The 14,378-nt window shown below is 38.8% G+C and overlaps 1 protein-coding gene across 1 annotated transcript; it reads left to right on the top strand.

Moving 5' to 3' along the window:
* Window positions 1-1,858: 1,858 nt before the first annotated feature.
* On the top strand, window positions 1,859-5,203 carry sostdc1a (sclerostin domain containing 1a). The gene is made up of 2 exons (XM_048560840.2): window positions 1,859-2,260; window positions 3,727-5,203. The coding sequence occupies exons 1-2, from the start codon at window positions 2,041-2,043 to the stop codon at window positions 4,173-4,175; spliced, it is 669 nt and encodes a 222-aa protein (XP_048416797.1). The 5' UTR covers window positions 1,859-2,040; the 3' UTR covers window positions 4,176-5,203.
* The last annotated feature ends 9,175 nt before the right edge of the window (window positions 5,204-14,378 follow it).

The raw sequence follows: 14,378 nt of genomic DNA, 5'->3' as shown, positions 1-14,378 counted from the left end.
CTGCAGTTTCACACGCAGGTTGCCCACTTGCTCCCTAATGACTCCTATTCTTTCCCTGGTTAACTTCTTCACTTTAATGTATTTATAAAATATCTTAGAATTCTCTCTAAACCTGTTTGGAGACCTTTTATCATGCTTTTTGCTCCAGTTACTTTCTTAAGTTCTCTCCTACACTTAATGTATTCTTCTAGGGCTGCAGCTGAATTATTCCCTTTAGACTCGCTAAAGTCCTACCTCATTCTTTATCCAGTCCTGAATTGGCCTAGACATCCAGGGTTCTCTGAATTTATTGCTCCTACATTTTCTTCTTCTGGGTACATGTTGGACCTGTACTCTCCCCAGCTCCTTTTTGAATGCCCCCGCCCCACCCCATTGCTGTGCTGTAGACTTACTCATAAGGAGCTGTTCCCAGTCTATTTTAGTAAAACCTGCCTTCCCGCCGGTTCAAAGCCATCTTTTTCCCCTAGGCTTGAACAAATTTGAACTTTACTGTGTTGTGGTTGCTATTGAACACTTGGCCAACTTCTTTCACCAGAACCAGATCTAGCACTGCACTGTCCCGTGTTAGGCCTTCTGTGTATTGATACAAAAATCTCTCCTGGATACGTTTCAAGGAATCCATCCCCTCTAAACCCTTAATATTGATTATCCTGCTGTATGTCAGGAAGGTTGAAATTGCCTCGTATAATTACCTGATCATTACTCCTGTACACCTCTGTGAACTATCATTGGATAAGCATATGGACGTACATGGAATAGTGTAGGTTAGATGGGCTGGAGATCAGTATGACAAGTCGGCACAACATCGAGGGCCAAAGGGCCTGTACTGTGCTGTAATGTTCTATGTTCTATATTGCTTGCATGAGAGTTTACGTGGATCAGCTCACACAAGAGTGAAAGAGAACAGTGTTTGCTGTAAATTAAGATATGGGTCACAAAATTTTGGTTGACAGCAAGTTTATAGTGGTTAAAACATTTCAGGCCAATCATGAATGTATTGGAATTGATGAGTCTAGTGATAATGAAGCCATCAGTTAGGATTTCAGTAACATATGGGCTAAGAGTGAAGATTTTATAGATGTGAAAATAGATGGCTTTCAAGATGTGATATATATGAAGTCTTGAAATCAAAGTGACACCAAGGTTGCAAACAGACTGGTTTAATGTCACGGAGTTTTCAGTGGGAGGCATTTGGGACAACAGAGTTTGGAGAGAGGACTGCAACAATGGCTTTGCGGTCTTCGCAATATTTAAGTGGAGAAAATTTCTCCGCCTGCTACTTGATAATGATAAGCAACCAAATAATTTAACATCAGTGGAGATATTGAGATAGTATAAGTGAGGTAGAGCTTAGTATTAGCATACATGTGAAAACTGTACAAGAAAGACATTTGTTATAATTTCAAATGTGTTTTAATTGTTTTCATTGGATTGAGCAAAAAAGTACTTGGTAGTATTGTGAAGCTCCTGATATTATACTATTTAAACATGTAAATAGCTGCCTGGCATTAAAGTGTATCCTCATGGTGTAAAACTGAAAATGTTCAAACAGTGTGGTGTAAAAATTATTTCACTGACAATTTTAACCTTATTTAGGAATAGTGTAGGGTTATTATGACAGTTGTAATTAAAAATAAGTGGATTATAATCAAAAGAATAATTGCTAATTAAAATAGTGAAGCACAATAGAGGATGCCTTAGAAAACAAGTACATTTAATGCCTTACTTTGGAAAGTCACCATATGTCGTTTGACAGAAGGGATTTGTCTCTTTAAGGGGCGTTACAAAGGAAATATTTCACAATGTGAAACATGAGAAGTGTGAAATTTGAAACTGACATAATTTGCATATACCACACTTCTACGTGTGTGATCTGGTCTGCTATTGGTTAGCAAGATATGTGTGTATGTTTCCATTCTGAAGCTACACCGTTTCCACTTGAATGAATGCCAGGGTGCTTTATAAAAAGGGAAGCACAGAAAATCCTTGCTAAAAGCTGCAGTATTGCAACCTGGTCTTCATCCTGAGAGCTCTGGAGCCATGATCTCACAGTCATTTGATTGCACATTCTTTGTGATAGCATGCATCTTTTTGAAATGCTGCTTTGCTTTTGACAAGGGTATTGAACAAACTAAAAATGATGCTACAGAAATATTCTACAACCGCAAGGTACTACAACATGATAATCCAAGCAATTTAACATTAAACCAGGCAAGGAATGGAGGACGACAACCTAACCCAACAGATTTGAGTCGTAATGGTATGTTTCATATGTTTTAAAGAATAGTCTATTTGATTCCAAAGGCTTTTTTCTGTTTTAGGTTTGTCGAAGTAATAGAACGATATTGTTAGATCCATAAAGTAACAAGACTTGATTTTTTCATAAATTAACAGCTTATGTTTCCACTCAAAAGTACAAAGTTAAATGCATGCATTGTGTAATTTTTGGCTATAAAAACAGCATAAGTAAACAACCTGATATGTTGAGGTTTTTAATATAACAAAGGCCTATGATTTGGTAAATTAAACATGTGAAAAGAAAGGGTCTAAAAAATTATTCCAAGGGAACTAAGCATAGGTGCACCAAGGCAATGCATGAAAATGTAATCACAGCTATACTAATATATAGTGTACAGATAATTCCACAAGATATAAATTTTCAAATCATTCTATGACTCTAAAATTATTCATCGTAATGATTATATTTTCTTGAGCTCAACCAAACATAACCAGCTTTCAGGCAGGTTTTTGGGAAGCAGACATGCATTCTGATCAATGCACATTGGTTTTAAATAGCATTTGACTGTTCAGCCAGTTTTCAGTTACAGTTACTAGGATTACATGTGCTTTTGTGTCAGCTAAACTTGAAATCAGCCCATCTTTGCATTGCCTTCAAAGGAACTGCCACCACGTATATGGGACTTCTGACACAGAAGTTGGCAGAATTTCAATGAATTTCTTGAATATTAGGAATTAGGTTTTATTGACACGTACTAAAGTACGGGGTGAAGGAGAACAGTGAAAAATGTACAAAGTAAATGAATTCATATTAATGTATTAGTATAAGGCAAATGAAAAAGGTCAATTACCATGATTTATCAATGTAGTTTTCTAAATTTATTTGCTCAATTTTCCAATGATGTGCATCTATATTAAGGTATGCCACTTTTTAAATCTTTACTTAAAGACAATTTCTGAGGCTCATGCAAAACATATCAGATGGATGAAAATCAGAATCAGCAAAACAAATAAAATATACTTATTGTTGAAGTATTTTCTTTCGTGTCTTGACTAAGTTTCAAACTGGAAAGAGCTCAAAAAATATCAAACAAAAACTAATGTTTGCTCACCCCACATTCCGAAAATCAGTTAAATGTTTCACGGCTATTTGGTTACAAGCCAGTCTAGGATAGGAGAAGCATTTCGTGAAAAATATGTCCCTGTACTTCTAAAAGGTCTCTGACATATAGTGGAACAGAATTTTTACACGCTTTTTTTGCAGTTGCGAGGAAGTTATAAGTTTATTCTATATTTGATACCTAGAAAAGGTGTCTTGAGTTTTAATAATCCACATTTGCTGGAAAAAAGTAAAGTTCAAGAAGAATGATGAAAATTTGCAAGCAACACAGATTTTTTGCAGCTAATGTTGATAGAGACTCTTAAAATTGATGTTTATAGTAAAAGTGAATTCTATGTAAACTACAATTTGCTCTTTTTGAAATGTAGATCGATCCCAAGTTGGCTGTCGTGAGTTGAGATCAACCAAATACATTTCTGATGGCTTGTGTACAAGCATTAATCCAGTGAAGGAGTTGGTGTGTGCTGGGGAGTGCTTACCTGTGCCTGTACTCCCCAACTGGATTGGAGGTTATGGCCGGAAATACTGGAGCAGGAGGAATGCACAAGAATGGCGCTGTGTGACAGACAAGACTCGTACTGAAAGGATTCAGCTTCAGTGCCAGAATGGTGGGACACGAACCTACAAAATCACTGTAGTTATTTCATGCAAGTGCAAGAGATACACACGACGGCACAACGAATCAAGCAATACCAACATTGAGGAGACACTGCCAACAAACAAGAGAAGACTCAGAGGCAAGAAAAGATCCCGTAAGATTCACCAAGAGGAAACCAAGCATAAAGCAAATTGGCATGAATTGGAAGATAAACAGTGATTTTCTTTGTTGCCATGTGAACTGTACTGTGCAAAAGTGGGCTTCCTTTGTTGGTGTTCTCCATTTATTGAAACAAGCTTATTCCATGTGTGTTAGGTATCATTAATTAAAGAAGGAGTAAAGTTATGGCCCATCAGATACATATAATCAATCAGAACTCCTGGATTAAAATATATATGCTCAGGACCCTGGCTACATTAATGTTTTCAATAGCATTCCTTACTATGCACCTTTTGCTTAATAGTGGCTTCAAAAAAGACAGTGATACCACTTTTGAATGCATAATAGAACAAAAATACAATAAATGGCTGTAGAACAATTAAGTTATTCAACAATGATTAAAATTAATTATGATTACAGTTCCCATTGGTTAAATAAATCAAGCTAAGAATTATTTTGTTTCCAATAATTCTGTTGAATTGCAATTTCAGCAGATTAATTGGTGACAGTTTATGTATATAGATATTTTTGGAAGAAGATTTAATCTGCATGAGATACCACATCAGAAAATAAATGCGTTGGTCTCAAGCATTTTGTGCATTTTTAGATTACATTACTGCTTTACCTTTAACGTAATACATGAGACATTGTGAAACAAATATACCTGATGAATGATAATACTTAAACGTATTCAACCCACACCCTCTTAGTAGAAAGTTGTACTCATTTCTGTCCTCCCTGTTGAAATAAAGCTTGTTAGTGTCAAAGCTATCAAATCCTCAACTTTTAATGAAACAATGTTCAAATGTTCACTTAATGGATAGGAACTATATAACGTGACATTTATTAAATCCGATGGCAAGATCTTTATTTCAGCCTTTGAAAGAACATTTGTTGTCTATTTATTTTTTTCAATGTAGATATTTAATAAACAGTTTCATTTGGCTTTGGAGAATTACTCAGCATAAGTTTTTTTTGTGGTTTTTGTCACGATTCTACAACTATTTTCAGATTTTGCAGAAAGAGACCAGAACAAAAATGCAACTAGTATAGTGTAGGAGAGATAGTGGGAACTGCAGATGCTGGAGAATCCAAGATAATAAAATGTGAGGCTGGATGAACACAGCAGGCCCAGCAGCATCTCAGGAGCACAAAAGCCTCTGATAAAGGGTCTAGGCCCGAAACGTCAGCTTTTGTGCTCCTGAGATGCTGCTTGGCCTGCTGTGTTCATCCAGCCTCACATTTTATTAACTAATATAGTGTACATTAGTGGACAGCTAATAGCATTCTGGCTCTTCAAATTTTCCAGCTTTATTTTGAGCTTTCTGCTTGCTGCAGAGTTTGAAGAGTACGAGAAACTCTAAAATTAGCTTTACTTCAATGATAAATGGAATGCAACAGACTATCTTCTGTAGAAATCCACTAGTCTGGTTTTAACATTTTGTTTGTCTTCCACTGAGTAATGTACACTTTCACAAGAGTAAAATTATAGAAAATAAACCAGTGAAGTCACGGCTTCTCTGTCTGTTTCATTTATCCCTTAATCTGTTAGTTATATGTACCAGATGTCACATCAGTTCCATTGGTTTATATGAGCTAGTGGCAGTTCAGAACAACGTGGGAGAAGTTTTCAGCCCTTGGAGCTGAACTTTCAGAACCTGCTGGAGGTGAGAGTACGGGTAGAAGAGGAATAAAAATGCCAGAAGAGGCTGCCTTGCCAGTATCCCAATACCATTCCTAATGTAGGTGTTTTTTATGAGGGTTGGTTGAGGGCAAGCCCAGAACCTGGCCTGACTAAAAAGCCAGTTGTCAGAATTAGCAGTTTCATCGACAGCTTGCTAACATGCATGCTATGGCTGAGCATGTGTACACATAATGCATGCATGCATTGTCAGAGAAAGACCAGGTGAATTAGAGCAGGTATGCAGTGTGGAGAAAGTCATGGTTGCCCTAGGAATTAAGCTGGAACACATGACAAATTAACTAGTGCATTGGGAACTCAGCCTCATTAGAAACAGATTCCCTCAGTTGCATGCAGGTTGTGATGAAAATAGTCGGCAAGTATCAAGCACAAAGGAGCCTGATTCTCAGATATTAAATCTAGTGGTGAAAAGGAGCAACATCTTCACAGGAAGAGCCTGGAGCATCATGAGGGCAGAAGACAGGGATGAGGTGTACGAAAAATCCAGCATAGGGTGCACAAGTAAAGTGGCAGTTACCTTGAGATGACCAGGAGATGACAAATAAACAGGAAGATGGTCACAGAGATCTGTACCTTTACCACAGTTAAATTAGACATTGTGGTACTTTTCATCATTTCCTCCCAATATCCATCAAAATCACTGCAGTATTGAACACCTTTGCTTCTGCCCTGTTCCAAAGATCACTTGTGGACCTTAGTGGCATCTTACAAATGGCTGCATGGCAGTGCATCTCACCAAACATTGATAAATTGTTTACAAGAGCATTTAATTCCAGGCAAAGACAACTTTACAGACACACAGGGCAGAGGGGTTGATCTCCAATCTCCTCAGGCTGCAGGGCATTATCAATCAATGTCATGGAGGCATCAAGACCACTGAACGAACAAGTGAGATTCATCAACAGGAAAGGCTTCCACTCTGTCAACATTCAGTTTCATCTGCAACCATAGAAAGAGCTTCCACCATGTACATATTTACTTTCCTGACTCCCACATCATCCACCTGTTCAAGCTGCTGCATCTTTTCACTCTATCCCTCTAATTCTTCCAATGGGTTCCAGGGATATTTTGGAGAGATGGTCACCATTCCTCTGTGAAAAGTGAAGACAGAGATACAGAGGTGATACAAACAGTACACAGCTATTGACAAGGTCAGCAAACATCTGAAAATGTCATTCCTGTACCTGCCCTAGTCAGATGGAGGCTTGCAATACACTCATGCAAAGGTCTCATTCATTGTATGTCCTGTTGTCCTCTCCATATCATGGATGAATTTTGAAGAGAACAGGGTCCTGGCCTGGAAAAACTCATAGGAAAAAGAGGAGCAACTTGAGGAAAGAGAGGACCAAGAGAAGGATGATGCAGAGCACAGGGTTGCCTTGGTACCATAGGGACCCAGGCTAAGTACTGAGACCAAGCAAAACGTTAACATTTGAAGGCAATGGTGACCTTCCATCAGTTTGTAAGATGAGACAGTGCTCCTTCTGAGGTCACCATCCTTGCACCAATGATGTGGAGAGAACGTGTCAAAATCACCTTAACATCTCTACATTTCAGAGCCACAGAGGAAATCAGCGGAACCAGCAGAAAGAAAAAGAGTCATATGGACTTGAAACATTAACAATTTTTCTCCCTCCATGGATATTGCAGGAACTGTTGAGTTTATCCAGTACTTTTTGATTCTATGTCAGGTCTCCAGCATCTGTAGTACTTTTCTCTAACGTCTAATATGAGAGCAGAAGCCTCATCATAAGGCTTCATAAGGTATTGATCATTGGAACGCTTTCAGATGACCCTTTAATGGATGCAATATGTGGTATAATCACCACCTCCAATGTGGGTAACCACTTCACTTTGCCCAACCTCCTGAAGATCACTGACCCCAATGAGGGCCATGTCATCCTCCTCCATGGTGATGTTAACAGAAAAATTAGGAACCCGTTCTCTTGTACGAAACTTCTTACAGGCAGCATTAGCTTCTTTCTCCTGCAAGTAAAAAATGTGAGAATACTCAGGTACTTTTGTCATTGGTGAACAATCCTAGCTTCTCCTGTTCAATAGAAACTGTGTGCTTCAGTTCTGGCAGGGCTTCAGAGGAACTATAGCTCTGAGCCAATCTGAAGGGCCCTAACCACACACTCCTCCCAAGCTCAGGAACAGTGTGTAACCAGAAGTGCCTGAGCTAGTATGTCTGCTGAGGGGACTGAATATGTAGAGGCTTGTCCTTAGAGTTATAGCTTGCACTCAAGTAGCCAGAGTGAATGAGGTAATTAAACCTAATTAAAATCAAAACACTGGATCCAGTTTGTGTGCAGCACACATCTATTACCTGTGTGAGATATACAGGCCTGCTTATTTCCTCTCCAGGACGAGGAGTTCTCTCCTCTCCTTTCACAGCCTCAAGGAGGACCTCCCAGTGTGTATCTGTGAGTACAGGGACTGCCTTATCCCGGGTTTCAGATTTCTGGCTCTCCTGAGTCATACAGTTTTTAAAGGGAAAGAGGCCCTTCAGCCCATCATGTGCACACCAATTATCAAACATTCATTCATTCTAATTCCATTTTCAAGCCTTGTATGCTTTGGTGTTTCATGTGTTCATCTAAATAGTTCTTAAGTGCCTAAGGGTTTCCTGCGTCTACCACCCTATCAGGCAGTGAGATCCAAGTGTCCGAAATCCACAGTGAAAAATATATTCCTCTAATCCCCTCTGAAACATTTGCTCCTTACTTAAAAAATGTGCCCTTGGTTATTTACCCTTTTACTAATGTGAAACATTTTTACATATCTACCCTGACCAACAGAAATTTGCACACACCAACTGGATCACACCTTGGCCTTCTATACTCTAAGGGAAACAAACAAAGCCTATCTAGTCTCTCTTCGTTGCTGAATTACTCCATCCCAGGCAATATCCCAGTGGTTCAGAGATAGTAGGAACTGCAGACGCTGGAGAGTCTGAGATAACAAGGTGTAGAGCTGGATGGTCACAGCAGGCCAAGCAGCATCAGAGGAGCAGGAAGGTTGACATTTCAGGCCTAGGCCCTTCTTCAGAAAGGGAGGAGGGGAAGTGGGTTCTGAAATAAATAGGGAGAGAGGGGGAGGTGGATAGAAGATGGATAGAGGAGAAAATAGGTGGAGAGGAGACAGACAGGTGAAAGAGGCACACAGGAAACAGCACAGTAGCGGAGGGGAGGAAATGAGAATGCATTGGCGGGGAGAGGTGACCCTCCACTGACAGGCACCTTGATGGCCACCTAAGGAACTGGGAAGAAGGTCTTGTTAAAGAAGACAGTGGATATCAGCAATGTCCTATGACAACAACCTGAGAGGTTTGTGGCTCTGCTCTTGATCTTAATTTTATTGTCATGTGTACTCAAGTACAGGAGTACAGTGAAAAGTGTACAATTTCATTCCAAAAGATGGCATCTTAAATACAAATACTTACAAACAGAATCTTGAAGACAAGGTCGAAAAAAAGTTAAAAATTAAACATTGCATTTATTTTAGTACAGTGACACTGTCTTAGTTTGAAATAGAAAATAAAGAAATAAAGCTGAAAGTTCAAACATTTCAATCTTTCTTAGGTGCTTAGCCACAGAAGGATTACACTTTGAATAATCACACTGAGGCCATGCTGAGCCAAGAGACCACCATGTACCACCAAATGACCACCATGCTGAGCTGAGAGACCACCATGTACCACTGAATGATCATCATGCTGGGTCGAGAGACCACCGTGTACCACCAAATGACCACCATGCTGAGCTGAGAGACCGCCTCACCAGGCTGCTGAGCTCTGATGTCACACATTTTGAGAGGCTGATTCTGCACCATGTGTTGGGGGTTTCCATCAAGATGGACCTCTATATCTATCCTTTCTGGCTTGAGAGCGGCATGCGGCTGATGGGAAGGCTATTAGCACTGTTATTGGAGTTGCTCCTGCTATTGCTGTGGAGTTTGTGATTGGCTTTACATCAAGTATGCTTGGGGAAAGCAAAATTTAAAATCTACATCATAATGAATATTACTTACTCATTAGCTCCAATTGGCTTCCCATTTGTTTTCAAGCATATTCAGTTGAAATTCAGAGGTTGACAGGATATTTTCAAGATCTTTGCCCAGTACTTCATTTCAAGATCTTTGCCCAGTCACTTCATATAGATTTAACATCCTCACTGTCATGCAAGCCTACCTCTATTTGCTACAATAATTCCCCTTACATAACCCAAGTGTAAAACACCACATTCTAAAATCATTGTTTTGATCTGAGGTAGTTTGAGAAAATTACACTCAATTTAAGTCTTCATGAACATAAAACTCATATATTATCTCTGTAGATGCTATAAAAAATTGTGCCAGTTTCGCAATCAGAATTGGCATGAATATAAAGGAACAACAACGTTTTACTAGATAATACCTTCAAATCATATTGCACAGCACCTGAAAAAGGAAGAGAAAAGTTTTCTTCTAATTGTTTAAACAACAGCATGACACAGCATGAAATTGGCTACATCAATCTATTTGAACACAAAAGAACAATGAAAGTTGAATTATGGTATTTTGTTGCACAGTGCATTCTTTTCAAATCCTCATTCCCATCTTTTATTCAATTATCATTTTCACTTCAATTCAATCTCTTGCAGCTAACATCTGAAGAATAATTCTGTGAAACGATGCGAATGAATGAAGACTGATTTGTAATTATGCATCAAAGTGATGTAATTATTCACATATTGGATAAAATTGTAAAAATCAGTTTGTAACTTGTGTGCATGGATAGGAAAATTTTAATACAATTTGTACATAGGACATTAGGAAGAAAAAAATTCTCCTCAATTCATGCCCTAAATGAGCTTTTTCTAAAAAACAGAAAAGGCATTTTTTTTTTCTGTTCATATTATCATAAAATGAGTTAGGTGCCAAAAGGAAGCAAAATGAACTGTTAAGTTGATGTGTATTGAAGTGTTTAATTAAAATTGAATCTGTCTGTGTTTCTGGTTACAATTGTTATAACGATGGGAGGTAAAAAGCCGTGACCTTTTCCAGATTATTTTCTGTGCTTTTACATACGATAGGATGTTGTGCAAATAGAAAACCCATTTAAGAGGCCATTCCAGCCATGATCCTACCATCTAGCATAGCTGAAAATACAAGAAACAAAATTTCCACAAATGCCTAATGTTAAAGCCATATTAAACAACAGGTTTTATGGACGATAACTACAAGATGCATCCCAGTTGAACTTTTATGTAAAACAAATTCAGGAGAGGAAAACAATATGTACTGTGTATTGTAAATTGTAGTGGGAAAGTTGAGCTCAAATAATACACATCACTCCAAGTTAGGCAATGTAGTTGGATGCTGATGATTGAACATTGAAAAGATATTAAGACAGCACTTTCCAAACCCTCAACTGCATCCATCTAGCAGGACAAGGGCAACCGATACATGGGGACACCAGTACCTGCAAGATCTCCACCAAGCCAGTCACCACTCTGACTTGGCAATATATTGCCATTTCTTCACTGTCATTGGGTCAAAACTCTGGAATTCCCTCCCTGCGGGCATTTTGGCCAACCTACAAAACATGGACTGCAGCAGTTCAAGAAGGCAGCTCATCACAGCCTACTCAAGGGCAGCTAAGGACGGACAATAAAAATTAGCTGAGTCAGTGACATCCATGACCCAGAAGTGAAATAAAAATACTTTCTTCTACTTCCATGTTCTAACATAAATTTTCCAACTCTGCCCCAGCAGGGAAGGTCACTGGCCATTCTACCATCATCCGTCATCGAGAATGACACAAGTAATATGAGACCCAGCAAACCACCCGACTTGTTTTTCTTCTTAATATCACCATTGATCATAGAGACTACCAAGACCGGGGAGGGGGGGGGGTGGTAGTTCTGTCTAGCTAGAGGTAAAAGAGCTTTTAAATTCCTTGTGCAAGATGAGGGCAACTAAGAAAGATTTTCCCTCCTTTTTAAAAAGTAGCTTTTCGAGGTCTTTAAAAGGTCTTTTCCTTTTACTGGGCTGATGCCGACAGGGCATTTGTACTTGCAGATTTTATCTCCTTAAACCTAGAAAACAGGGGCATAATAATGTTTGGTTGGTGAGATGGGTAGTAATCTCACCCTGACATTTCTGAGGCAGGATGAAATAAGTCCAGGCTCTGATTTAAATTGCAGCTGTGGTGTTACTGTTGAACCTTCTTTCTCACCAATTAAAAATTAAGTTTTCTTGTGTAACATTTTAATAAACGTTCTGATTCTGTAATATCTATTTACTTTTTTCTTGTTTTCTATGAAACACAACATTCAAAGTTGGGAAAAGGAAAGGTAACCTATTCTGAGGTAAATTCAACTTCACGAGATCATAGAACAGAACACTTGCCCTTGATCAGAATATAGCATCGTGTTTACCGACAGGCAATTAAACACATTTTAAAAATCTTCCAATATATCTATGGCATTTTCAGGAAGGATAAGTTCGAAAAGGGATAAAAGCTTGCACAAATTAAGAATAGGTTAGTGCCAGTGTTAATGGGGCAGCACTGAGCAAAGTACATTAGAGCTGACTTGGTTGGTTGCAATTGACGTCTCCCCAGCCCCAGATACGTAGTCTTGTTCTTCTCTTGTCATCTTGCGAATTTTCTTCTTGTATATCAGGAGGATTCCGATGTTCTCCACCATTCCCTTGTCTTAGAACTCTCAGCTCAGTTGTGAGCCAATTCATCCTTTGGTCAGACAGTAGGAGGGATTGAGTATGATGGAAATAGACGGAAGAGCATTTGGTGGTGAAGTATGAGAAGGAGAGGTGGTGAGGTATCCCCAGTGAGTGAGTAAGTAGTATGCACGCAGGGCAGAATGAGTTTACTAGTTTGGGAAGATAAGGCTAATGGACTTGATGTATGCAATATTGATTGTTGTGGTCCATGAGCTTTGATGACCGGGGTCTGTAGTGGCAGAGTTAGACGAAGTGGTAGCTCTTTAAGTACAAAGAAGCAAAGACAAAATGAGAGCAATTTATCCTTGCAGACTGCAGATGGTCTTTGATCTTCTTCATGCATTGCTGGGTCTGTTGGTTCAGTGCAATGTTTGTCCAGGTGAGCTGTGTCATATCTGCGGCAAGTCTTCACACGCAGGAATGGTGCAAGGTAGTTCCAAACTAACAGCACTTGACTTTTTAAAGATGGCGCCAAAGCCGGCAATTCCATGGAGGCAAAATAGAATGATGAACAGAGCGTCATACAGGTATGGTATATAGTTAATGAAGTGAGTTTCAGTAAATAGCATTAGCAATTTTGCTGGGGCCAGAGAGGAACCCTGCATGAAACTTACCAAAATTGACACCTTGCCAATTTCTGGCAAAATACAGCCCAGAATTTGTGTTTAATTTTTGAATTTGTGTGTTTTGCATCAGAGAAGAATATAAGAATTAGGAGCAGGAATAGGCAGTTCAGCCTTCGAACCTGCTCTGCCATTTAATATGATCATGACTGATCTTCTCTCAGCCTCAACTCCACTTTCCTGCCTGCTCTCCATAACCTTGCAAACTGTCCTGGATTAAAAATCCAGCTCTTCCTTAAATTTACCTAGTGTCCTAGCATCCACCACACACTGAGGTAGTATGTTCTACAGAATCATGATCTTTTGAGAGAAGTAATTTTTCACTTTGGGATCTTGTAAACCTCCAAGTGTTATATGGATTCTTCACACTTAACCCAGATATCTGAAGCTACAATGGATTATAAAGGGCTCTCAACTGGAAACACAGATGATTTACTGGCAGTGAATAGATGGAAAAATACACTACAGTTGATTTGGTGATGGCAAATGAAAACATTTAGCTGTGTGTAAGTATACTTCTGGATATAAAGTAAAATTAAATAAAGAGCTAACTGGAAAGAAAATAGCAGGGCTCTGTGCAATTTTAGCTCCTCAAATTTCAGCAGCATCTGCATTCACCTCTGTGTCTATAAAGGTTGGCTATCTCAAACTACATGTAAAGTCTTTGGAGTTAGCTAAGGGAGTATGTACCCTTAGGGTAATTACATATTCTATACAAGATAAATCCTAACTCGACCTATGTCGTAGCTTGGTTTAACCATAGCGATAGGATTTTTTACATCTTTCATACCCAGTGATGAAAAAACAGCAACCAGTCCTTTTGTAATGACCAAAAAGATACATTGTCTGTGATGCACTCAAAAGGCTTTCAAAATGAGAACAATTCTATTGTTAGACTCTTCTTATAATTTTCAAAAAGGTTTACTATTTCACAGTACTTTGTACAAAAAAAATCTAGCCTTGAGCTGTTGTTCTCTGCAGAAAGGTGTATAACTTTTTAAAAGACATTTCCGGTACTATTGACGCATAGTATCAATATCAATTCTGCTTTCAAAGCTTGTGTTAGAATTTGTACATACATCTCTCAAAGTGACATCCACAAAATAAAAAGGTTTTGTTTGACTGTCAAGTAAAAAAGACAGAGATTTTGGTCCTCGCAAGGGCAATGGCTGGCGCCATTTTAAACATGTGATGCAACGTGAGGTTTCAAGA

The sequence above is a fragment of the Stegostoma tigrinum genome, chromosome 2, assembly GCF_030684315.1.
Source record: "Stegostoma tigrinum isolate sSteTig4 chromosome 2, sSteTig4.hap1, whole genome shotgun sequence".
Classification (NCBI taxonomy): domain Eukaryota; kingdom Metazoa; phylum Chordata; class Chondrichthyes; order Orectolobiformes; family Stegostomatidae; genus Stegostoma; species Stegostoma tigrinum.
Note: the sequence above shows the minus strand (reverse complement) of the source record. Positions and strands in the feature narration are given on the sequence as shown.

Excerpts from the sequence above, each read along its gene's own strand:
- sostdc1a (XM_048560840.2), top strand. The coding sequence starts at position 2,041 with ATGATCTCACAGTCATTTGATTGCACATTCTTTGTGATAGCATGCATC. Across the intron at positions 2,261-3,726 it reads AACAGATTTGAGTCGTAATG|ATCGATCCCAAGTTGGCTGT; the intron begins GTATGTTTCATA and ends TTTGAAATGTAG.